General features: G+C 34.7%; 1 protein-coding gene across 1 annotated transcript in view; it reads left to right on the forward strand.

The window, feature by feature from the left end:
- SPATA16 (spermatogenesis associated 16) overlaps nucleotides 1-27,068 on the forward strand; it is a 227,602-nt gene that overhangs the window by 66,852 nt on the left and 133,682 nt on the right. The window contains exon 3 of the mRNA XM_003925112.3: nucleotides 8,934-9,079. Within this exon, the coding sequence (XP_003925161.1) occupies nucleotides 8,934-9,079 (146 nt within the window). The remainder of the gene's footprint in view (nucleotides 1-8,933; nucleotides 9,080-27,068) is intronic.

A 27,068-nucleotide genomic window follows, 5' to 3' on the forward strand; every position in this document is an offset into this window, starting at 1 on the left:
AGACTTAATCAATTAATCTAAGAGTTTGTTGTTTTTAGAGAAAACACAATAATCAAACCTCTGGCGATTCTAATTAAGAAAGACAATAAACAAAACTGCAAAGTACTAAGAAAGAGCCCCAGGGGATAACACCACTAGCACACAGGCATTCAAAATGTTCTAAGAGTATAACAAGAACTTTGACCTTCTTATAGAAGTGTAAAATTTTCCTGGAGAACACTTTTATGGTGTATATTCTGAAGTATTAGTATTTTCTGGATTAGACTGTATACTCCTGACTCAGCAATTCCAATATGTAAGCATACAGTATAACAGATAGAACATAACAATTTGAAAATGATCAAACACGTGGGCAAGATGTATACACAAGGCTGTTCAATGTACATTATGTATGATACTGAGAACTTTCAGTGTCACTAGGGAAGTTTCCCATTAGGAAAAGCATTAAATGGAGATGTAATAAAATTATGCAGCCACTTATAATAATGATCTACATATTTGTTAACATGAAAATGTTCATGATATATTCAGAGAAACAAACAAGCAGATTACACAGTAGTATGGATAACAATACCATCTTTGTAAATGGATGGATAGAGATAGATAGAAACTCTATAGATATATCCACACTATAGATATAGATGTATTGATGATAGAATTTTGAATTTTTTTCTTTATAATGTCTGAATTATCTAAATTCCTAACAGGTTGCTAGAGTTTTTTTCTCTATCTGTCATGAAGAACTAGTTCTGTTTTGTTGTATTTCTCTCCCAATCTCTGGCGGACCAATACTTTGTTAAATATAGCAAAAATGAATTACTAGGAAAAACAAAGTAAAAATAAGACATAAAATTCAAATCCTATTTTTTTATTATGAGATTTAATAGAGGTAATATTTTTCTGTGGAATTGCTGTAAAAGTTTCTAAACACTTACTCTGTTTCTGCAGTTAATGCGTACTGGTAGTTCATGGAATGGCACTGCGTGGCTCTGGTGCAGTGATTAAACGCACAGACTCTAGGCTCAGGTGCCTAGGGAAAATCCCACATACTAAGTTAGCAGTATTTGAATGTTTGCACTTATTATCACTAGCATTGGCTTATAAAAAGAACTATAAAGTAAATAATGAAAATAAAGATGAATGATGCAGCCAACAGTCTTGAAACATTCTCCTAAAAGGCAGAGGTGAAAAATATCAGAGAGCCTAACAGATAGGAATAATAGAGGCGAAAGATGCAGCTTAACAATTATTTTCTTAAGAAAGAAAACACTACAGTTGAAACGGTACCAATAATCAGAGATGTAACTGAAGAAAACTTTTCTAAGTGAGAAAAATAAATACATGAGTATGCAAACACAGAAGTTATCTATTTTCAGGCAAAATACATGAAAATAAAACATGTGGACTCACAGTAGTAGTAATTTTGAATTATAAAAAGAAAAAAATACTACACATTTGGGAGAAAGGAAGAAATTTCAACGTAAGTTATTTTAAATTATGCCTGGTTTCATTTAAAAAGGATTATTTTTTTTCTTGTCTGCATGTGAAATACCACAATGTAAATGGCGATCTGTGTATTTACAGAAAAAATGATTATTTCCCAAGAAATATATACTCAACCACATTTCTTACATGTCAGCAACTAAATACATTCTTAGCTATTCATGAGCTGAGAAAAGTTACCATCCACATATGCTCTTTTTGAAAAAAAAAAATACTTGTAAATGAGTGCTAACAAACTAAAAGATCATTAAGAAAAACAAAAATAAAAATAACAAAGTTGTTATACAAAAGGACTTGCCAATTTCCTTCTACAAATATCGCTAAACACAATCCTCACCTTATGGCCAGTGTCCTAAAACAACAGATCATAATAACGAAGATGTGGCGGGGCTGATGTATCCTTCTACAATGGCTTGTGAATGACACTTCAAAACAAACCTCATTATCAGTTGTGACTCATTATGAAAATCTACCTATAATTTAATACAGTAAAACCTTATGGAAAACGCCTTCCTTTAGATAACGATTTATCCTCTCATCCAAAACCCCAGTTAAACGTGATTAAATTTGTCCTGAATAAAATAAAGGAAGGAATAAAATTAAATGCATCTAACTTTTAACATTATTATTTTTAATTAAATTTTACTTTAAGATAATTACAGATTCATTGGCAGTTGTAATACAGAGAGATCTCGTATACCATTTATGCAGTTTCCCTCAGAGGCAATATCTTGCAAAACTAGAATATTAACACTGAGGCAATCCACCAATCTTATTTTACTTGCATTTTCACTCGTGTACATGTGTGTGTATTTTGTATGTGCAATTTTATGATGTGTAAATCTGCATATCCACCTACCATATTCAAGATCCATTACAGTTTCCTCACCACAGGGTTCTTTTCTCTCGACTTGTATAAGCACAACACCTGTGTACCTATGTAGTCCCTAGTTCCTCATTGTCACTAATCTTTTCTCCATTCCTGAAATTGTGTCATGTAATCATATTGTATGTAACAGTTTGAGATCAGATTTCTTTTACTCAGCATATTCCCTAGAGATTCATTCAAGTCATTGCATGTATCACTGGTTCGTGCCTTCTCACTGCAAAGTAGTGGTCTTAGTACGGATGTAGCAGTTTGTTTAATCATTCACCCATTGAAGGACATCTAGATTGCTTTCAGTTTGGGGCTATTACGAAGGAAGTTGCTATGAATATTCTTGTACAGATTTTTGTGTGAACATAAGAATTTCTCTGGAATAAGTGCTCAGGAGAGCAACTGTTGAGTTGTATAAATGGCTTAAAAACTCTTTTCTCCATATGATTTTCTCTAGTGGCTGTACCATTTCACACTACTATCAGCAATGTAGGATGGAGCGATCCATTTTCTCAGCATTCTCAGTTTTTGGAATTTGCCACTATTGTTTTATTTTATTCATTCGTAATCGCCCCAAACTGAAAGCGATCTAGATGTCCTTCAATGCTCAGTGATACCTCATTGTAATCTCAATTTGCATCTCTCTAATGAATGATGATGTCAAACATCTTTTTATGTGCTTATCCGCCATATGTATACCATCTTCAGTGAAATGTTTGTTCATGTCTTTTGTTCACTTTCAAATTAGATTACTTTGGAGTTTTTTTTACCACTAAGTTTTGATTCCCTTATGGTCAGAGAACATGCTCTGAATTATTTCCGTTTTCTCAATGTGTTGAGGTTCGTTCGTTTTATAGCCCAGGGTATGTTCTACATTGGTGAATTTTTTATGGGCAGGTGAGAAAAACGTGTATTCCACTAGTGAGTGGAATGTTTTACATATGTGGTTTTTTTCTTTATTTCTTCTAAAATAAAACAATACATGTGCAGAACATTCAGGCTTGTCACATAGGTATACGTGTGCCATGGTGGTTTGCTGCCCCTATTGGCCCATCCTGTAAGTTCCCTCCCCTCATCACTCACCTCCCAATAGGCCCTGGCATGTGTTGTTGACTAGGCAACGCAGATGCTACAGAGTTGGGCAGATGAAGAGCTGACTGTCCAGAATCTACTTCTAGCAAGCGAGTAGGCGCATGCACACCCCCTCCTCTGGTCTGAGTGTCTCTTCCTCTCCGGCAGGACCCCACCAACTGTGCAGCCATGGGGTAAATGTTGGGGAAGTCTTTTAGAAAAGAGAAAGATTTCTTTTTTATATTTGCTGGTGGTGTTGACTGACCAGAAGTGGTTTCTTTTACTTTGGGGCAATAGCATTGTGTTCTGCTGACAAAATATCATATACTTAGTACTCGTAAAAGGCATACGAGGGTGAAAGCAAGGCCTCTTTAGGACCTAGACTAGTGGGAAAGGGAATGAGTGGATTCTAAGGGTAAGGGCATGAAAAAGCTAATTCTACATCACCACAAATGAACTGACACATAAATGACACCTTGGCTGCCCCTGTATATTCCATATACATAGTATTCCACGTATATGGAATATGTATGGAATGTGGTATATGTACCACATTTATCCAGTCTATCATCGATGGGCATTTGGGTTGGTTCCATGTCATTGCTATTGTAAATAGTGCTGCAATAAACATACATGGGCATATGTCTTTATAATACAATGATTTATACTGCTTTGGATATATACCCAGTAATGGGATTGCTGGGTCCTGTGTTTTCTAGTCATATATATATAACGTATATATGTATGTAAAATGTCAATTACATCCTGTTGGTTGATTATGTTGTTCAGAACTATCTTTACTGGTTTTCTCTCTAATATTTCTGTCATTTGCTGAGAGAATATTGAAATCTTCAACTATAATTATAACATGTAATTAACATGTTTTCATTTTCCAATTTAAAAAAAAAAGCAGAGCATATGAAAAGCTGTGTAAAAATTATGTAATATATCTTCTATTATGACACAAAAACACAAAATTTATAGAAAGAAATATGCAAAAATTAATGGCAATTATATATATGGTGGTAGGGCTATGCATAACTTTCTCCTCATCTTTAGTTTTTTTAAATAATTTCCAAAAACCTTAAAAATTACCAATTGATGAATATATATATATTCATAGACTATATATATATATATATGTATATATATATTCATTGACATTTGATGACTCAAATGATGCCATGTTTTTCCAGATTTATCGTTCTCTTCTAAATTGTCAGTGATCACTGAAAATTATATTCCAGGAATACAATGAGCAAACACTCATCAGACAGTATTTTAATAAGGGAGAAACTATTAGCAATATTAATCTGGATAGTGATGATCCCAATTAAAGAAAAATGTGTGGTTGCATTTTTAATAATGTGGCACACTACATATTATTTAATATTATTTCTGTAACTAATGTGGTTTATGTTATTTGTATCTGTCTTTAAACAAAACTTAAAATCCCTTTGTGCACAATTTCTAAAGGTAGTTTAGATATTTATTTCTTAAAAAAACTTTGAGAAACCTAAGGAAAATTATTTTACAGCTCCAAAGTACAATTATCATATTTGCAGAAAAATAGCAATTTTTCGTAAAAAATAGCAATTTTGTAAAAATAGCAAATTTTTTGTAAAATGTAAAAAAATTAAAAAATTTGAGCTTATGATTCCAATTTAGTACTGACATTTATTATTATTATTTATTATTATTATTAATTTTTGAGACTGAGTCTCAGTCTGTCGCCCAGACTGGATTGCAGTGACATGATCTCGACTCACAGAAAACTCTATCTCCTGGGTTCAAGTAATTCTTCTGCCTCAGCTTCTCTAGAAGCTGGGATTACGGGTGCCTGCCACCATGCCTGGCTAATTTTTGTATTTTTAGTACAGACAGGGTTTCGCCATGTTGGCCAGGCTGGTCTTGAACTCCTGACCTCAGGTGATCTGCCCACCTCGGCCTCCCAAAGTGGAGATTACAGGCAAAGTTGGTATTACAGGCATGAGCCACAACACCCAGCCTAAAATTTCATTTTTAAAATCTAGGTTCTCATCAAAATAACAGCTATACTCATAAGAATTTAGATTGCAATTTTCCTTAAATATTGACTTCTAATTTGTCCATACTGCATTCACAAATATCTTAGGGTTTCTTTTGAAATAAAAAGTAAACTACGAACTTAATTTTTTCTAATTAAAAATCTTCTCGATGATATACTATTTCAGATAATTTAAAAGTTTTTATTCCTTATCTCCATGACTTATTTCACCAAAGATTTAAGGTATGTATTTCTAGACAAACACCTTTTGTTTTAGGGTAAAGAAAGTCACCCTTCTTAGATTTAAATAAATTCACACCATATTAAATTTCTTCATCTTCTGGAGAATTAACTGCCGAGTCTATACAAATGTCTACACAGAAATTTCAAAATTTAGTAAAATATCTGGAATCTGTTTCGTGGTTCTGATGCCAACATTTTGTCTACATATACCTATAATTCTACCTTTAACTTCAACACATTTATTTTTAACAGTTTGCCTTCTTGCAAAGCTTATTTCAAAGATGTACTACTTTGGAAGAGAATAAATAAAGCAATCTTCAATACAGACAGTAAAGTTCTCAGTCTTACAATACTTGATTGGTAAAGCAAGAATTCAACAAACATACATAAAGCCTAGCCAGCAGGCTGCCTATTTTCCAGTTTTAATGTGAATTGAAAAATTACATTACATTGTCTTTCACTGCTGTCTTTCAGCTTGGTTTCATGAAGTATTCTTATTAGTGTGTTAAGGTAGATAGATCATTTTCCTTTCTTTTCTTGCCTTGAATCTTATGTAGAGACTTTTCACTTTGTCTCAGTGTTTATTGAGAAAGCCTTTGCTGTTATGTAGTCTGAAGGTGGCTTCCTCTTGCCTGCCATGAAGGACCTGAATATCCTCATGGAAACTACTCACTCAATGATTTCCACATTATCCCACAAAAAGTGGGTGGGGCGCAGTGACTCACACCTATAATCCCAGCACGTTGGGAGGCTGAGGTGGGTGGATCACCTGAGGTCAGCAGTTCAAGACCAGACTGGCCAGCATGGTGAAACCCCACCTCTACTGAAAATACAAAACGAGCTGGATGTGGTGGCAGACGCCTGGAATCCCAGCTACTCGGAAGGCTGAGACAGGAGAATCGCCTGAAGCGGCAGGCAGAGGCTGCAGTGAGCCGGGATGCTGATACTGCCCTCCTGACCTCAAGTAATCTGCTTGCCTCAGCCTCCCAAAGGGCTGGGATTACAGGCGTGAGCCGCTGCATTTGGCTTAATTAATTTTATGTTTAAAAAAAAAATCAACCTTTGTTTCCCCAAGTCTTAAATATTCAAACCTCCTTTTCACTTCAAATCTTAAACAAAAAGGAAAGAAGATAGACATTCTATGTGGTCTTCGCGCCTTCCTATCCTTGTTTCTCTCTGATGCGATGGTGTGGGAGAGCCTCTTTTTATGCACACTTTTTTTTCTTTCTTTCTTTCTTTCGTGGAAATCTCTGTTTAGGTATTTCTGGATCGTGTGGGATCAGGTTGGCAGAAGAAAGGGGCTGCTGTCTCAAAGTGCCGTCTTCAAACTATCATGCTTTCTAAAATTATGTTTTAAAGCCTGTTTACAGCCACATGGACACCTGAGGTCAGATTATCTAGAATAATTACTAAATCTGGGTTAAATGTTTTCTTTTATTACCAATTTTATCACTTGATCTTTATGAAGCATCCAAACTTAGCATTGGCTGAGGTCATTTCCACTGTATCGTCCACAAATAGTCTTCGCTAATTTTTTTTTTCCAAAATAATTGAGAGAAGTGTTTTATGTACTCTGAGAGCCTTTACAAAAATGAGTAAAAGTTGACACTTTTTTGAAGGATTATTTGTGGGTAGAGCCCCTACATTTTATCATGCGTCTATTATTACTACCAGAAAAGGAATAGCTTACATATCTAAATACTTATTATAATTAATAATAAAAAGATTAACATGTCAATAGAAATAGGCAAGGAATAGGAAACAGAAATTTATATAGAGCTAAAAATAGCCAAGATTTATGAAAAAAAAATCCTAATCAATTTAAATTAAAATGTAAAGTGGGCAATTTTGTGTGGCAAATCGTAGATGCTCAATAAGCATTTTTTACTAAATGAAGAAAGTAACATATTTCATTCATCCAACTGGTAAAGGGTTTTAAGAATAATATGAATCTCCAGAATTGACAAGATATCCAAGCAAAAGATAACAGCATCAGGTAACTACCAATTCAAACTGTGGATATTGAACATCTAGATTCTGGGTTCTTTTTTAGCCTTTAGTCTATTTTAGCCTTTACTAAGAAAGTAAATGCATTTTAGAACACAATATAACTACATTCAAATAACAAACTGCATTTTAAAAATGTCAATAGCATTCATACAAATGACAAAACCATCTCAAGACTTAACCTATAAAAAAAATTATTTTATACTATGTCATTTAAGCAAACAGGATTTAGAATACAAGAAATTTGATACTAAAGTATATATAAATATTAACCGCAAATATTATGATCTCTGGCAAAAAAAAAAAAAAAAATGTCCTCCAGTATACGCACAGATGGAGGTAGAAAATAGGAAAGAAAGAGATATCCTGAATAAGGCCAGTGAACAGTAGATAGGACTTCTTTTCCATCAGCCTTCATTCCAAGGAACAGTAGAAAACTCTCAGTGGAAAAAAGTGCTGATCATGTCTTGTCGTATTATTGACACCTCGTAATGTTTGAGTTCTCGAAAAATTAAGTATTTTCTTTCTCTACAGTTTATCTATGATGCCCAGAAACCACTGACTTCCTGGAATTTTTATTAAGAATTCATATTCTTGCCATGTTTTTCAGATACTATGTCCTCTGCCAATAAATTCTAATAAATTTTCACTTCTTTTCTTTCAATAACATGCTAGAGAATACGATGCAGACTCAAATTAATCACCGATCATGTTAATGGCTCCTAGGAGTTTACTTCCGATAGCCCTTATTACATTAAATCAAACTTGATAGTGTACTAGATCATTGCTCAGCTGGGTTTTCATAAAAGCACTGGTATTTAATATGATTTATGCCTGGCTTTCTGTTAATACCTTTGGTTATTGTGTGCTTTTTTAAAAAACAGACATTCTTAGCAACTGGCACTCCTTTAAAACCTATCATACTTGAAAAATATTTTACAGGAAACATTTTACAGTAAAATGTGCCCCTTATGTTATATTACAGTTAGTTGATAGTGAACAGGAACAATTTATTTAATTTATAATCAAAATATTAATAGTTTACTTGCAGGTTGGAAAAAGTATCACACATACTTTTAACATATATGTAAAACATATAAGCAAGCATAAGCAAAACGTATAAAAATAAAACACATATTTTGCTTATTTAAAAGATAAATTACGTGAAAGATTCTTAGGATTCTGAAAGTGTAATATTTTTTAAAGCTTTGCAGCAAAGGAGCAGTTCTGGAAGAACCATTTGAAGCACCTGCTGACGACATGGCAAGCGTGGCAAGTTTCATTGAGACGAAGCTTGTTACCTGCTACCTACGGATGAGGAAACCAGATCTTGCCCTGAATCATGCACACAGGTAAAATCGTCCACTAATAAGTGTGAGTAAATGCTGTTTATGCTAGTGGAGGATACTATCTGAGCTTGCCGGATCACCTTCCATTTTATTGCAATTTAAAAAGGAAACAAAAAACATTTATTTCCTACTGGTTTATGTCAGGTAAGGCAATCATGGAGACCACAAAGGAATCTCAAAGCCTAATAGATGAAATAGACACAAGAAACTATTCATAATGCAGGACAAAACTGAGAAGCAGACAACTGCAGAAGCAAATTACTGCAGAAAGGAGGGAGAGAATAGATATGAGTAAGGGAGGTGATATTGAAAGGGAAGAAGGATTTTCAACATTACAGCTGTGGAATGGTGGAAGGGAATTCTGACTGTGAAGTAAGAGGCAAGACTTGAAAGTTGATGGCTTCCTTGGTGATCACATTAGCTGATGCAAAGGATGCTGGCATCCTTTGCACAGCTTTCTGCAGGTATGAAATACTTTTTATCTATGTCCTTAAAAATTTCTTTTTTATATTTCTATCCTTCCTTAGAAGTATGTATCTGTGTGTCACTATGCAACTTCCTAGAATCCCCAGTGTTACCCAGGCCTGCCTTTACTTCTATAAAAATGTACCACTCCTGTATTTTATTTTTTAGAGGTCTTTCTCTCATGGTAATAATCAGTTTTAATCTGCAGCAAAGATAACATGATTATATTATGCCTTTCAACATACTCTTTCCTTGAAATTGTGATGTCTCTATCCCTCCCTGCCTGACTCTGAGCAATTTACCTACAACTTTCGTGTTGATCATTTTCTGATCTCACATCCTGTACTTCTTTTGGATGCAAATGGCAAACTAATATCAATATGAAAATATAATTCCTGTTTTCTTAATAACCAACTGGGGAACATGAATCTCAGTTATATTCAAGACTCATTCGTAAATGGGAGATTTGCTAACATGGTAAAAGTCATTTATAAATTCACATCCACTAGGATGTAAAAGTTCTTTCTGCCAAGATTTTTCACAGCCCTAGTAGTGAACTTAAACTTGACCTCAAAAAGCTACAGACAACAAAATCACTTTGAAATTCACAGGACAACCCCTTGAAAGCCATTCTCCCTCTTAAGTAAACTACAGAACCTAAAGGTAGATTCCCTTTGACATTAAAAGAAAATAGTACTCCCTATATTATCTGGAAACATTTTATGCAACCATAGTTTCAAAAAAAAAATCAAGATATGTGGTCTGTCAAAGAATTTTGTTCTACTTCCATTTGAAAGAAGAAATATTGGAAAGATAATGTATATTTCAGTATGTCAAAATATTGCAACTTCTGGGCCACCGGGGTGACTTGTGAGCACAATAAGAAAAATATTTGAACACTACAGACTACAAAATATTTGATTATGCAAAATATTTGATCATGTGAAAAAATAATATAAATAAGAATTTTTAAAATAGAAATGAATATTTAAAAGCTATTCATAGACTTCAAAATATTCAGAAAATCTATAGTCATACATAAACAATATAAATTGAGATTCATTAAAAGTAATTATACCTCACCTTCTCCATGGTGATAATCACACATAAAAAGGTGATTATTTTGATGAATTTTTGAATCATATTTAATAATAAAAGGGTTCCAAATGGTATGGTAATGTCAAAATGTAATTAATTCAATATTATTAAAAATAAGTAACAGTCTCTGGTAAATAAGAATTCAGTAAAAAAATAAAAATAAAAAGTAATGAGAATGAAAGATCAAAAATTCCATTATAATTCAAATATAAGAACAATTAAGATGTTGCAGTTCCTAAGAATGCAAAAATCAGCTTCAGAAGGCTCACTGGTTAGAATTAGAAAACTTCTGCTTTAAAACTAAGAGTGCTCTTTCAAGATCGTGAAAATTACTGAATTGAATATATATATATGAGTCAATAGTAAAATTATTTTTCCTATCATGTTAAAATTAACTTTTGTAAAATAATTTTTGCTGCTGTTCCTAAGTTGAGCATTAAATAAGAAATGTAGATCAATAGAGGTTAAACAGTCCATTTGTACAATTATCATTTTGCTGGTGTGGTCATAGTACAGGACTGCATAAGTCAGTATAGATGATTTTAATATCAAATCACCTTGAAAGATCTTAGATTTTGAAACAGTCTGAAATATAAACAACAAATATATTTTAGGTCAGGAGATCGAGACCATCCTGGTCAACATGGTGAAATCCCATCTCTACTAAAAATACAAAAATTGGCTGGGTGTGGTGGCATGCGCTTGTAATCCCAGCTAAGTGAGAGGCTGAAGCAGGAAAATTGCTTGAACCTGGGAGGCAGAGATTGCAGTGAGCCAAGATAGCATCACTGCACTCCAATGTGGTGACAGAGAGAGCCTCCATCTCAAAAATAAAATAAAATACAATTAATTAATTAATTAATTCGTCAGGATATTTGGTCTATAAATAGCTTACAACCATTAGTTATACACTCATTGCAGGATTCTGCTTTTGTATTATTATCACATTGTGAAAGTTGATACTAATCATGAATCAAAATTAAAATATCCCTTTTTTGCATTTATTTGCATTTGCTGAAGCATCTTCTCTTTAATTTTATGTAAATGTGAGGTCTACTGCATATCTTTAGGAGACTTGCTAACACAAAAATTAGCTTAAACACCATCATGCCGTTTTGCTTCTGATAAAAATAAATGAATATTGTTTTGTCATAGAGAAGTCTACACGAACCATAACTTTCTGGTTTTAAGAGCAACAGAGATACATTTTGAAATTAATCAGCTAAGCACTGCCATTTAAACCAACATCGTCAGTGAAACAAAGGCTCTGGAAACAGCTATTATCAAAATGGCTCTTCTTTTTCACTCATAACATATCCAAAGTGGCAAATGTGAATAGCATTTTTACTTCCACCAAAAGTAATGCTTAGACTCTACTAATACACGGAGCCTCTGCTCACTTTATCAGACCAGTGCAACTGTTTATCAGAAGGTGTTTTGACCATTTCTAAAGATCGATTTGTAATTACTGCTATCTTATCAAGACTAAAATCCTGCTGTTATGCTTTTCTTATTATATAAATATATTTTGATGTATATGCTTATAAAGATTTTAATGGGACATCTCACCTTTTGTATATTCCCTAGCTTTAGAGGTTTTTTTAATTGCAGAATTTTGTTGCCACAAGGTGGCAGACAAAATGAAGTCTAAAGTACCAAATACATAAGAAAAATCCCTATTTTAAAAATTGTTTTATAATGGTAGTATCTATGTTCATTCATTCATTTTTTAAAATTTATTAAATATTTCCACCCAGAGCCTATTCCCATGCTAGGCAGTGGAGAGACAGTTATAAAAAGGAAATAATGATGCTTATACACCAGCAGAAGCAGCAAACAACGTGTAAATAAATAAATATTAGCATATATATGAGATAAAGAGTATGACAAATGCTGTAAAGGAAATCAATATGAGCTATGTGGCAGAGCCAGCACGGTGTATTTAGTCAGAGTGCAGCTTCTGGAATGTGACTGCCTAGCTTCAAATTATGACTCCTCCACTCACTAGTTAGGCTGAATTTAATTTTTTATTAAACTGGGTTATAATAATAGTACTTACTTCACAAGTACTATTTCACAAGGTTTTGTATAACCTCATGAATTTTTTATTCTAACCATGACACAGTTACTGGTACTGAATCTGCCTCCTTGCTGTAAATAACTGTAAAACTGGGTAAAATATGTGAGACAACTGCTTTCAGGCATTGGACAGTGGTCAGAGCAGGACTGTGATCCCTGAAAGAAGGAAAATATGCATGATGAGCCCCACAATCTTCTCTGTTTTTCTCTTGGTTTATTTTTCTGCCCTAGTTCAGGGATGCGGATATCAAGTTAAACTGCAGTCTCACCAAACTGAAGAGGCCGAGATTAGAAGAGCAAGCTGCTGAGGAAGCTATAATTACAGGAAACATGGCCGAGAAAAAGGTAGCTATGTGAAGGAGTTGAGAGACAGAAGTCTGCATGGGAATTTACTGGAAGCTCTTAGCCGAGGTCTGTGCCATGCATGTGAGGAAAGAGACTCCATGTAATGGAAATTGCCTGCCACAGGACTAAGTGCTAAATGAAAGTACTTAGATGTCCTAGATGTTGGAGTATCAGGGTAAAGAGACCTCACTGAGCACCTCAGGTACTCAGCTGAGCCCCAGAAAGATCATACTGATAGTAAGGACCATTTCCTACCAAAAGGACCACACCTTAAGATTAAATTCAAAGACAACATAGGCCCGTCCTAACAAAAAATAAAACCAAGCTTCACAAGAACAATAGTGTCTGCCATCGCATTCTCTCACAGGGGGAAAAAAGCAAAAACAAAAACACCTCAACATCTTAACATGTTTTTCAGGAAATATGTCATAATCCAGATTCTCCACAAAGTCTCACCCAAAATATCCAGCATAAAGTTAAAAATTACCACACATGCAAAGAAGTGGGAAAATGAGACTGAAGAAAATAAGCAGTCCATAGAAATAGACTTCAAGATGTAGAGCCAGATATAGATCTTCAAGACCCAGACGTAGAGCTGGCAGGCAAGGATTTCAGCAAACCTATGAAAACACGTTCAAGAATCTTAAGGTAAAAATAGTTGTAATGAGTGAAGAGATGAGAATCCCAACAAAGAAACGGAAACTATAGGAAGAACCAAAAGGAGATTTAGCATAGATGAATAAAATACTTGAAATTTCAAATGTACCAATTTATTGCTTTAACATCAGTTTGGAGAATGCTAAAGAAAGGGTTAGTGACGTTGAAGACAAATCAATAGACGTTATCCACTACAAAGACCAGAGATAGAAAATAAAAGATTTTTTTAAATCAATTAATGCCTCAGTGATCTGTCCTCAGGGATAATAGCAAGAAATCTAACATGCACATAACTGAAGTCTCAAAGAGGAAAGAGAAACTGGGATATAAAAAATAATTTCTGGACATTTTCCATTTTGGTTAAAAACAAAAAAGAAAACCCAGTAAGTCTCAGCAGGAGAGGCAGTTTCAAAGAGAATCACATCTAGGAACACCGTAATCAAACTGATGAAAACCCAAGATGAAGAGAAAACATTGAAGGCACCCAGAGGAAAAAAAACACATTATGCATGAGGAACAATGATCCAAATACCGGTGACTCTTCATCAGAATTATGGATGCCAAAATACAATGGAACGACAACTTTAAAGTGCTGAAAGCAAAATTTAAACTAGAATTTTATTTTCAGCAGAAGTATTCTTTAAAAAAGGAGAGTAAAATGAAAATATTTTCATATAAATAAAAGTTAAAACAATTAATCGTTACCGGATCTGCACTTTAAGAATGATAAAGGGAAATGCAGGGAATGGCAACAGATTGAAACTTGAACTACAGAAAAGAAAGACAAGTACCAGAAGTGATCAATTGTAAATATAAAAAACTATATTTCCTTTTCAAAATTTCCTTAAAGACCAATGTTTAAACAGAAAATAATGGCATTTTATTATATTAACTAAATTTTAAAAAAAAGATTACACATGCCAATGTAAAATATTTGACTACAATATTACAAAGACCCCTGGGTGTGAGAACAAATGGAATTTTACTACAATAAGGCTTTTTTACATTAAACAGTATAATATTAACTCTAAGTAGAATATGGTAAAGATGCAAATGATTAAAAATGTAAAAATTCTAGCTAGAAAGCCAATAATGAACTTAAATACTAAAGAATGTTTAATTAACTGAAAATTAAGAAAGGAGGAAGAGAAAAGCAAAAAAATAGATGGGATGGAAAACAGTAACATGATGGCAGAGTTCAACCAAACTATGTCAGTAATTACATCGGACATATACACATTGATTGAAAATTCCAGTTAAAAGGCAGAGACTGGCTGGGCGTGGTGGCTCACATCTGTAATCCCAGCTCTTGGGGAGGCTGAGGCAGGTAGATTCCTTGAGGTCCCGAGTTTGAGACCAGCCTAGCCAACATGGTGAAACCCTGCTTCTACTAAAACTACAAAAATCAGCCGGGCTTTGTGATGGGCACCTGTAATCCCAGCTATTCAGGAGGCTGAGGCAGGAGAATCACTTGAATCTGGGAGGTGGAGGTTTCAGTGAGCTGAGATTGTGCCATTGCACTCCAGCCTGGGCTACAAAAGCAAGCTCCGTCTCAAAAAAAAAAGACAGAAACTGTCAGTCTGGGTTACATTGCAAGGCTCAACTAAATACTATCTATAAAAAGCATACATTGAAAGTTAAAAAGTGAAAAATGATACACCATACAATAAACTTAAAAGGTTATTTTTAATGCTCAATTTTGCTATGTTATTATCAAAGTAGATTTTAAGAGAAGGTGTACTATTAGAGATGAAAGTAAGACTCAATTAAAATTTCAAATATTTAAAAATCTTATAGAGCTTGTTCTCTAGTCATAATGGAATTAAATTAGAAATCAGTTTAAGAGTAGGATACCTAGAAAATCCCTCCAAATACTTGGAAATTAAGCAATACACTTCTAAGTAATTCATGGATCAAAACATAAGAAAATTAAACAAAGGCATAGATTTGAATCCCTGCTTTAACACCTACCAGCTTTGAATTTCATAATTAACTTCCCTTTTCCTGTTTTTTCTTCTTTAAATACAAGTAAACTGCTTAAAAGCATCCCTAAATCTCAAAACATATCAGGCTTGTGTTTTATTGCAATCCCACCACCAATAACAAATACAGGTAATTTTTCAATGGTAATAGAAATAAGTACTGTATTTTCATAAAGGAGACTATTATTTTTTAAATACCCTTCTGCCTGTAATCACAGCACTTTGGGAGGCCAAGGTGGGTGGATCACCTGAGGTCAGGAATTTGAGACCAGACTGGCCAACATGGTGATATCCCATATAAAATCAACTGAGTGTGGTGGCTCATGCCTGTAGTCCCAGTTACTTGGGAAGCTGAGGCAGGAGAATATCTTGAACCTGGAAGGCAGAGGCTGCAGTGAGCCAAGATGGAGCCACTGCACTCCAGCCTGGGTGAGACAGAGCAAGACTCTGTCTCAAATAAATAAATAAATAAATAAATAAAATACCCTTCTGAGCATAATATACTCAATAAAGTAGACAATTGGAAAGCTTCTATGAAAATACAACTTTTGGGGTGTCATCAATCACAATTTGGAGAATAATTATGGTCAAAGGTGATATTCACTTAAAGCATTACAGATACTCGTGAGTTTTAGAATGAATCGATTCATAGTAGAAGTAATAGGAATTTTGCAAATTTCTTGCAGACATCAAGAAATGAGATATTTTAAGTGTTCTCTTCTTTACCGGAACTGAGAGTTTAAAATTTGGCCACTAAATGTAACACATCAATAACATTAGATAAAATAATTCTCCTGACCTTGGATGAACTTGAACAAAACTGCAATACTATACAAAAGAAGGGGGAACATAGCTTATTTTTGCAATAGGTGCCAAAAATCATTGCTGGGGCCAGTTTCTTGATCGGAACAAATCTATTGACTGCTAAGTATGAGTGTTGATACTGTTTCTAGGAGAGAATAATTGGGAATACAAAAGAAAAGGATGTAATCTTACCTGTATATATCTCTTAACACCTCACCATGTCTTGCTTTGAGAAAACATATGGGTGGTTGTTTTGATGATATTGCCATTCATTTCTGAAAGGCATTATATTATCCATACCCATTTTCATCAACTCTTAAAAGAAAGGCTCAACTAAGAGAATGTTTCGTCTTACTTACCTCCTTCTGTGATTCATAGATTACTGATTGTTTATTCCAATTAAATGACACAAACACTGTGTGTGTGTGTGTGTGTGTGTGTGTGTGCGCGCGCGCGTGCCCATGTGCACATGAGTTTATATGTTTGTAGGGCTTGCAAATATCTATAAAATAAAAGGAAATCCTGGCATTGCTATTTTTAAAATATCTGGTTGGTCTTTTTGCAAGTTAGGCACTTTGCCTCCTTGAGAAGTCAGGAGAAATAAAAATGCTATATGGATCATTAGCACTTTATGTCTCTTGCTGTTGTATTTCTATAAAAATAAATCCACCTATAAAAAGATGCTTCCTCTGAAGATCACATTAAACATTCCAACTTTTCCTTTAAACCCTAAAAAAAAAAAAGATGCCAATTTTTATGAAAGAGCCAAGATTATACTTCCTTTGTTCCTACTGTACGGAACAATGATTATACAGCACCTTTCTGCAGGGCAAAGCTGACTACATTAAGAAATAGTTCTCGCTGGGCGCGGTGGCTCAAGCCTGTAATCCCAGCACTTTGGGAGGCCGAGGCGGGTGGATCACGAGGTCAAGAGATCGAGACCATCCTGGTCAACATGGTGAAACCCCGTCTCTACTAAAAATACAAAAAATTAGCTGGGCATGGTGGTGCGTGCCTGTAATCCCAGCTACTCAGGAGGCTGAGGCAGGAGAATTGCCTGAACCCAGGAGGCGGAGGTTGCCAGCCTGGGTAACGAGAGCGAAACTCCGTCTCAAAAAAAAAAAAGAAAAAAGAAAAGAAATAGTTCTCGAGCAGGAACAAGAACAAGCATTCACTGAGCACCCACCATGTGGCAGGTGGAAACTGGGCCGTTAGTAAGTTATCTCACTTAGGTCTTCCAGTAACTTCCTGAGAAGGTTTTCTTATTACCATTTCCCTGGCGAATGAACTACATCCCAGCAAACGTATGGCATTGTGGTCATTCGTCTTCCTCCAAAAATGCTGGCTGGCATGTCATTTCATCCTGAAAATGATGAAAATCATATCATCTTTAAAATCTGCAGGACTTCCCTTGCAGGTTACAGTAGCACTGAGAAATACTAGACATTGCCTTTGAAATCATAAAACCCAGATTCAGCTACCACTTCGCTCACTGGGTTGTAAAGCCTTGCTTTTCTCCTGTGTGATTTGTGCATAATAACATTTAGCAAGTCTATTTTGCAATATTGACACAACACAACTTTTAAATCACGAGGCTCTGCTAACATACATCATCACCACTTTCCTCCCCTTATACCTGAAATCCTCCCTCTTCTTTGTGATTATTACATGAATTAATAAAATAGCCTTTCAGGGTAAATACATAGCTTTATTTGTATTAAAAAAAAAAAGTAAGAAAATGATAATGAGGATTAAAGCAAATAAATTCCAGAAAATACTTCAATATAGCTACATATTATCCAAATAAAAGTGGCTAAGTTTCTAAGGATTACCATTTGCTTTTCTTAGTATGAACACAAGAAACAGGATCCAGATGGCTAAGACATATTAGAAATTTCTTCACTGTTACAGCAACAGAGAGGAAAAAGAAGAAGAAAAAAAGAATAATAATAAAAAGAAGTTTCTTCACTAAGGAAAAGGAGGAGGAAGAAGAGAAGGAGGAATTGGAGGGTGGGGGAAGAAGACAAGAATGACTACGTATAATAAGAGGAAAATTTAAAGACATAGCAAAGGCAGAGAAAAGCACGTTAGGCCTCTCTTGAGCTTTCAGTCAGTGGCATGTTCTGAAGGTGGATGAGATTCCTTGAGGAGCTGTCCAAATTGCAAAAGATGTGATAAAGGGATTGTGCTCTGTTTATATTAAATATACTTACCACCTTGTAAAGGCATATATTGATCTTTTTTTTTTTCATTTTACCATAGCTCATAATTATTAATTAAAATAGCTCTGCCTACAGCACTCCTGATTGTCTATTTCACTTTACCATGCCTCCCACGGCCCTTCACCCAGACATTTTAGTTTCGTTTATAGTCATCTCGCTTGATGTTTTATTTCTCATCTCAGTTTTCACCCTTTCTCCTCTTAAAATTTAACCTGATCTTATCTCTGAGGTCGTGCCCACTTGGCCTTTATCTTTCCATTTAATCACCGTTATGAAAATAGTTTATCAATGAGGAAGCAATGTAGGAACGTAAAGGAGTGGTATTGTTATGAAACAATGCAGCTGTTGTTGGGGAACTCTCTTTAGAATATGAGTCTACTGGTTATTATTGATTTGGTCTTTGCTTTTCCATGCAGTCCTTAGAAAACGGATTAGGGAATGCTAATGCACAGCTCCCTGCTGAGTACTGCCTTCAGGAGACGTTGTTCACTGTGATACTTGAAGCTGGCAGAGAGACTGCACAGACAGTCCTTGTGGGTGGGTTTATTTACGTTATTTTAGGATGATTCTTTTATATTTGTTTCTTACTTTCTAATACATCAGCTCTAAAATCCATTCTAATGAGTTGAACAAGTCATTTAGCCTTTCTGCCACCTCCTCCTCTGTAATTCTCACTGGGGCATTAAAAGCATTCGTGTACTTAAGATTTTAAAAATTCTAAAACATGTTAAGTGGTATGGCCTGGGGTAAAACAAGCAAACAAACAAACAAAAGTTCTAGATTGTCGAGGATTAACTCTATAATGACAAATAAAAGGGAAGTTATAAGTTTCCTTAAACTGTAGGGAAACCAACTTCAGAAATTAAAGGCCTGAATTTGAATCCTTGCAGAGTTGTGGGCTAGCCTTGATTTTCTCAAATCACATAATTGCCCTTTGCCTCAATTTCTAGATTTCTAAAGGTAAGATAAGGACACTATCTTCCTCAGCACTTGTGAAAGGGGTCAAATGATATTACAGATGCAAAAGTGTTTTGTAAATGAAAACCTTCTGTACACATTTCAGCCTTAATATCACTTTTGTGATATTTCAAACACCTCAGGTGACCACCCTGAAATCTGATGAGTCTAGAATTCACAAACTTCTTTTTCTGAGCACATTTGCTCTACTTAGCACAGTGAGTGGCTGGTCTATGTAGTGCTTATCAGCAAGGAGAGAACTATTTTGATGGTCCCCATGGGGACATGTCTGTTTTTAGCCTCCCAATTTGTTTCTTCTACATGCAAAAAGACTTCCAGACAAGTGGTGAAAAACTGAAATAGGTAAGGACCAACATTAAAGCTGAGAAATTCTAGGGAAACACAGAGAGCCGATGAATACTAGATGTCCAAAAATATTTTCAAAGATTAGCTGAGGAGAAAACTGGAAGACTACCCACATTTCCAAATTTAACCAGCACAGTTTTAAGGAACTAAAGCTCATTCCCACTGAATCTGCCTCACCCAGGTTATACTGTAAACCCGATGCTTGTGTCCTGTTCTCAAGCAAATTCCCTCAAGGTTCTCTTGCGCTAATGGTCTTTTCTGGGACACTTGGCGTGGAGAAGTCGCTATACAGGCTATTACATACAGGGTTACAAGTAGCAAGAGACACACCAGTTTTTATTGGAGCAGATTTTTTTAAAAAGACTCAGATGCCAACCCCTACTCATTTTATGACTCTTGCCAGCCTATGCCTGATATTTAAAATTTTCGCTCTACTTCCTTTCCAGATAGAAATCTCTTGTTGAGTATGCATGACTCACTCTCCCACTAGTAGTTTACCTTTGAAGAGCTGATGACCTTACGAACAGATACCTTTCTGCTATCCCTTTGACTTTTCACAATTCAGGAATGTGTATTGTATGGATATGGATATTTTTGAGGTTATTCCGTAGATATTCTACATCACTGACAATATAATATTTAGCCTTAGCAGGCATTTTGCAAATCCCATGGCTATACTGTTATTGCTGTATTTCCTTAAACCATTCCTCATTTTCTCTTCTGTTGCTATGCCAAGAATTCTTCATATTCATCCTCTCTTGGGTCTGTGACCTTTTCTCATTTCTCATAGAAGTCTGAAGAGCAGCCATATGTTAAGTTATAACACCTTTTGTTAGAGAAGAAATGACTCCTTGGTGGCACTGTCTATAACTTTGTTCACAGGTTATAGAGGGGACATATACATTTCTTACGACTCTTCCTCACTGGGAAAAATGCAGACCATGTACCTTTCCTGGCTCACCTAGGCCAAACAATTTTGTAATTGTATAGAAATGTTCTTATGTTATTACCAGTTATCAAGCTTTAATTAGCAAATATGATTTTGACACAGAAGACAGTTGAATTTAAAGCAGTTTCTGATTTTTGAGTGTTGAACAATGAGAAATTGGCAGATGAAAGAAATATATACTTCACTCTACATTTAACCTTATTATTTTGCTGTGTTTTTAGACTTTTAGTTCCTATAAGCTTTCCTTGTGGAATCTGTTCAACACATAAAGGCTCTGGGAAAGTAGTTCTTGGTTTTTGTGGAAAGAAAATAATGTGAAAATAACATTGAGAAGTCACATGTATGTACCCAAAAAAGGCAGAGAAGCTATTTTAGTTGTAGGAAGGAGGGCAAAAGGATGGTGTAATATAATGCAAATTATCCAACAAGTTATGTTCCACATGCTTCTTCATCTTCATTCTTATACTTACAGCCTTCATCCAAATTTTGACTATTAACTTGTATTGTGGTCTTATAACCCCATTATATTTTTAAACATTATTAAAGATCCCAAAGGGTTTTGCTTATGTGAGTCTCATCTATAAATATTTTCCATACAGAAATGACAACTTAGAAATCCAAACATCTAAATACCCATTCACTTCAAAATGATAACCTAACATAAATATTTTATGGAAAAAAAACTATGCAGTATTTTTAAACATGCATGAAAGCAGTAACATTGTCTTACATTTTGCAAGAGCGAGTTCATAAAAGAAAGCTGATTTCTCCTATCTGATTCTACATTCAATCTTGTGATATGGTTGACTTATATGAACAAAATTCCGTGTTGCATAAGATATGCAGCTAGAAAATGAAAGATAATTTGAGTAGTCTTTCCAGATAATCTTCAATATTCTCCTTTGTTACTACACCAAAACTTGACAAGTGGTAGTTTCTTTTTTTTTTTTTCTGAGACAGAGTCTTGTTCTGTCGCCAAGTGCCAGGCTGGAGTCTGGTGGCGCAATCTCGGCTCACTGCAACCTCCGCCTCCCAGGTTCAAACAGTTCACAAGTGGTAGTTTCTTAATAATTAATTGCAAATGGATTCTGAAACCATATCAATCAACTTTGTATTCAGTAACATTAAAAGCCATTAGTCCATCTTGTACTTTATTGGATTGTTTATTCATTCATGAGTTAGTAATATCACCTGTTGGTCATTTAGAAAATACACAGATTTCTGAATGTTGAAACATTTCATTATACAAAACCAAATTTTTAAATTGCAGTTGTTAATATCGCCAACCTCATCAGAAAAGTCTTAAAGCATTGGGTGACTGTCAAGCTCACAGTGACAGATGTAAGTTATCCAAAAATTCTAATTTTTGCTTGAAAGCTCAAACTTCGTCACCAGCAATATATACTGTCAGTTGTGTTCCTTTAAGTGACAGGCACACATTTCATTTTTTAGAAAATGTCTGCCAAATTTCAAGTTTGATAATCATAACTTGTTAGTCATTCTTCCAAGTAAAATATAATGTTCCTTAGAAACAGTGGCTAACTCAGCTCATAAATGTAAACAATGGCACGAAGTGCAGCAGTGCTTTTTCCCAGGAGAGCTATTATATTTTAGTAGGCAGAAGAAGTGCTTGATGCATACTTCTTACATCATCTCACCAAATGTTAAACAGACATATACTCAAGGATTGAAATTATTTTTAAAAATGGAGGGTGAATGGACATAATGGTAAAGAATATACTCAGTAAGTACCAGAATAGTTTGGTAACACCTGTTTCCTTCCTGCAAAGAAGCCAGCAGTGGTCCCCACCATGGCTTTTGCAACATTGGTGCAAATGTCGTACAGTAAAAATGGAAAATAATTTCTTAATATTACGATGACAATCGACCTCGTGAGCCCCCTAATGTCAAGGCAACTCTAGAAAATGTCAAAGCACCTCTAGAAAATTTGCAGGCCGCCCTTTGAGAACCACTCTACTTTTTCACAGCATCGTTAGCATTCTCTCGGCATTTGGATTTCTCATCTTTCTTCAGAATAATTGCAATAGTTGTCTTCTTTTAAAGTGTTTCCATCATGTGCTTTCTTAGTAATCCCTGACTAGCCTTAGTAGTTTCTTTCATAAAATTAAAAATCCTGTCACTAATGAACAGCCCCTTAATAGACTCCTACCTTCCTCAATGATCAATTTATTGCTTTAGCCAAGCTAATTTACATGGCGGTTGTTAATATGGCTGACCATCCTCTATCACCAAGTCATTTCTGAATCATTCTCCCTATTTAAATTTTCTACCTTCCTTCCCTTGATGTGACTATTTCAAAGGCAGCTCAAAACTCAATTTCTTCTGATTGCCTTCCAGATTAGTCCTTTTTAAGTTTTACATTGTCCTATCATTGCAAATTTCTTGCTAAACCTTTAATTTTTTTCATCTCCCTTGCAAGCATCCCACAATTAAACTGTTTCAAGTTGTGATGTGTTGATTACTGGTTACGTATGTATTTTTTATTATTTCTCTCAACTAGGTTAATATTTTTAGTTGACAGCTAGTCAGTTAGTATCTAACATAGCATTTTCAACAAAAGCAACACAATATATGCTGTTATCATTATATTCACAGAAATGGCAGCACTTCTGAAAATATCCAGAAAACATGTTCTTTCCAAAGGAATGTGCTGTGACACTCTATTTGGTGCAAGTCACAACAGGTTGAGATTCAGTACAGTGAGCCAAAGAGGACGGAATGTCAAAATGGGAGATTGAATCGTCTTTGTCAATAATGAAAGGAGTGTGGGTTGCAAAGAGAAACCGTTAATATATTCATTTATAATATTAGTAATTAGTAGATTTCTCTAATTGGAAATACTCAAAGAAATGGTAATTTGATCTATAGCTTAACATTGAATCCAATATTGAGATAAATCCTATATCAAAGTCCATGTCCAATTTAAATTTTGACTTTAAACTTGCAATCTATAGCATATAACCTGGTGGTTTAGGGCTGGACTTATATACGTAAACACAATGTCCATTGTGGAACTCCCGCTAATTCTGTTAATTTAACAAAGGAAAATCACACACAATGTTTAGAAGTCTTACAATGTCATAAAGCATAGGAATAACAATCAATATTTCTCTTTTGGTAGAAGGGCTCAACAGGGCTTTCGTAGGTAAAATATTGTTATCTGTATGTAATTTAATACTTCCACAAACCATAAGATTATGATGTTGATATGAGTAATTTTAATATCTGATACACAAATGGTTTTGATTTTTCTATCAAACCTCCCTCTAATTCTAAGACTCTAACATCAAAATTCTTATAATTTTCAGATTCTAAAAGAAATAGAATATTATTATCAGTAAAATTACATAATTCAGTATACTATATTTCAGTTCAGTTTTAAAATTCTTGTATCATTTGCTATTTGAAGGCAGCATAAAAAATAATAGAATGCAGACAGACATTTATTTCCATGCCATAAGGCTACTCAAAATATTCGTTTCAGTATGTATTTACCTTTCTGGCTCTTTTCTTTAAAACCTAAACAGTGGCTGGAACATGGTTTATACTCAAAAATTGTTGCTGAATGAATCACAAATAATTTCCAATAGTTAGAACAGAGGGAAGTTTCTTCATTGTACCTTTCAAAGTAATCATTTTAAAATACATCTTGGCCAGGTGCAGTGGCTCACTCCTGTAACCCCAACTCTTTGGGAGGCCGAGGCGGGCAGATCACTTAAGGTCAGGCGTTCGAGACCAGCCTGGCCAACATGGTGACACCCTGTCTATACTAAAAATAGAAAAATTAGCCAGGCGTGGTGGTGCATGCCTGTAGTCCCAGCTCCTTAGGAGGCTGAGACAGGAGAATCGCTTGAACCAAGGAGGCAGAGGTTGCAGTGAGCCAAGATTGCACCACTGCACTTCACCATAGGTGCCAGAGTGAGACTCCATAGCCCGCAAAAAATAAATAAAATAAAATACATCTCACCCAAGTAACACCGTAAATGGAGGAAAAAAACATGTGAAACTCAATACACTGCTCTTGAACCGCCACCACTAGTCCTCCACCCTCTCCTCCGGTATTGAGACAGACAGATGAGTAGGTCTCTACATCTACATCTTTGGTTTCTGAACCTTGATAGCTTTTCTACAAGAGAGTTGATAGCTGATATTTTGGTTCACAGACTTTGAAGGAAAGATAATTAGGGCCAACACTGTATTATTTTTTAAGAGAAAATGTCAAGAACGAAAAATGAAAATGTCAAAAGATAGGTTGATGTACTGTATTGCATAAAGACTATTTGTTGCGAGAACTGACCAAGTGATTTACTAACAGCCTTTACCAGACAGACTAGGGATTACAATGTAGATGAAAAATAAATGGGAGTTTATTTCACGTTCACTCTATCCAGGCATTTGACAGACAACAGAAAAAATGGAAAGACACAATTACAGTCTACAAAGATGAGGACCTTTTTTTCAGATTTTCAAATTGCAAAAAATAATTTTTATTGGGAATTTTTTTCAAATGCTCTACTTATCTAGCTCTACACTGTTATTATTACGTTAACTGCCTTTTGTTCCTGATCATATCAGCCTAAGGTACGAACTGTAAGATTGTGTACATTCATGTTCAACTAGGACACAGGCATGAAAGTTGACGAAGAGCGGTCCTTGGTATATTCAGGTCACAAGACACATAGATCTCATTTGTGAACCTTAGATATGATTAGGTTCTCTGGGGGTTCCTGAGGAAGCATTGTTCAGCCACTTTATTAACATTGCTTTATTCCATAAACAATTATTGAGTGCCTATTATGTGCCAGGCATTTACTTAGGTACTGAATATGTAACAGTGAATTGTAATGGTGACTATTGCTTTCCATTATCGAGAAGTCTGCAGTGGATAAAAAGTAATTAACTGAAATTTAAAAGTCAAAGAAATGTAGAAAAAAAGAAATGTTCTTCATTGCTCAAGAAGGCATTCACTGCATGCTTCTAAAGATCTAGTAATCATACTTATTTTTGATGGTTATTTGATGCATGTTAACTGAGAATGCTCATTTGGATGAAAAACATGAAAGACTTGAACCCCAAGGAGACCCCCTTCTAAAGGTTCTTATTTTTTGGTATAAATGATTCATTAAATGTATTATTTGAATCCCCTACTGTATTATTATAAATTCTGTCTTTCTAGGCAAGGTAATGTCATACTTAAATTTTAGAGTAAAATATACTTAAACATAGATCCTGATGATTTTTAATGGGTTTTCATTACTAGTTCTCTAAAGAAGATAGACAATATAACATTTCTTTCTGCGTATAGACGTTTCAGTGTTGTGACAATATAGCAAATTCTTTTAAGTAATTATTTCATAAATTCTTCATTATGTCAAAAAATAGGTGTTTGTTGTTCACTTGAGATAATAACATAATTTAATAATTTTCGCATTTAATTAGTTGCAGAATTAATTTAATTTGGGGGTTTTCTCATGTTTTAAACATGAGAGATAATATTTGAGTAGTTTTTTGTTTCACTTCTCTAAACCCTATTTTTTTTCTCCTCTGCCTCATACATGCTGAGATCTCAAGTAATATTTGAGAGTGATTTCTCGTTATTTCCCTGAAGTTAGGTTTTACTTTCACGCTTTTGCAAAAACATACTTTGCCAGTGTTCTGGCAGAGCAATATGCTTTGTTTGACAATAATTTACTGTCACTTTCTTGTTTCAAAATCCAATGCCTTTATTTCTAGTTTTCTGTTCTAATACTTTATAAAGTAGTTCTTTGTCTCCAAGGTACGTTAAATTGGGCTATTCCATTTTTCTCTCTTGATTATCTATTGAAGACATTTAAACTGACTGCATGAACTCTCAAATTTTTCTCAATAAGCAGAGGACTATGATACTTTAGTTTTTAATTCTAATGATAAATCTTTTTTAGCATGTCAAATGACCAAGACGAAACCACTGAGACTTCACTGAATCTCTGTATAGCAGCAGCACTGTGGCATAAGTTTTCTTTCCATTCTCATTTTTTATCTACCCCAGAATTTAAGTTACTAGATGG

The sequence above is a fragment of the Saimiri boliviensis genome, chromosome 9, assembly GCF_048565385.1.
Source record: "Saimiri boliviensis isolate mSaiBol1 chromosome 9, mSaiBol1.pri, whole genome shotgun sequence".
Lineage (NCBI taxonomy): Eukaryota > Metazoa > Chordata > Mammalia > Primates > Cebidae > Saimiri > Saimiri boliviensis.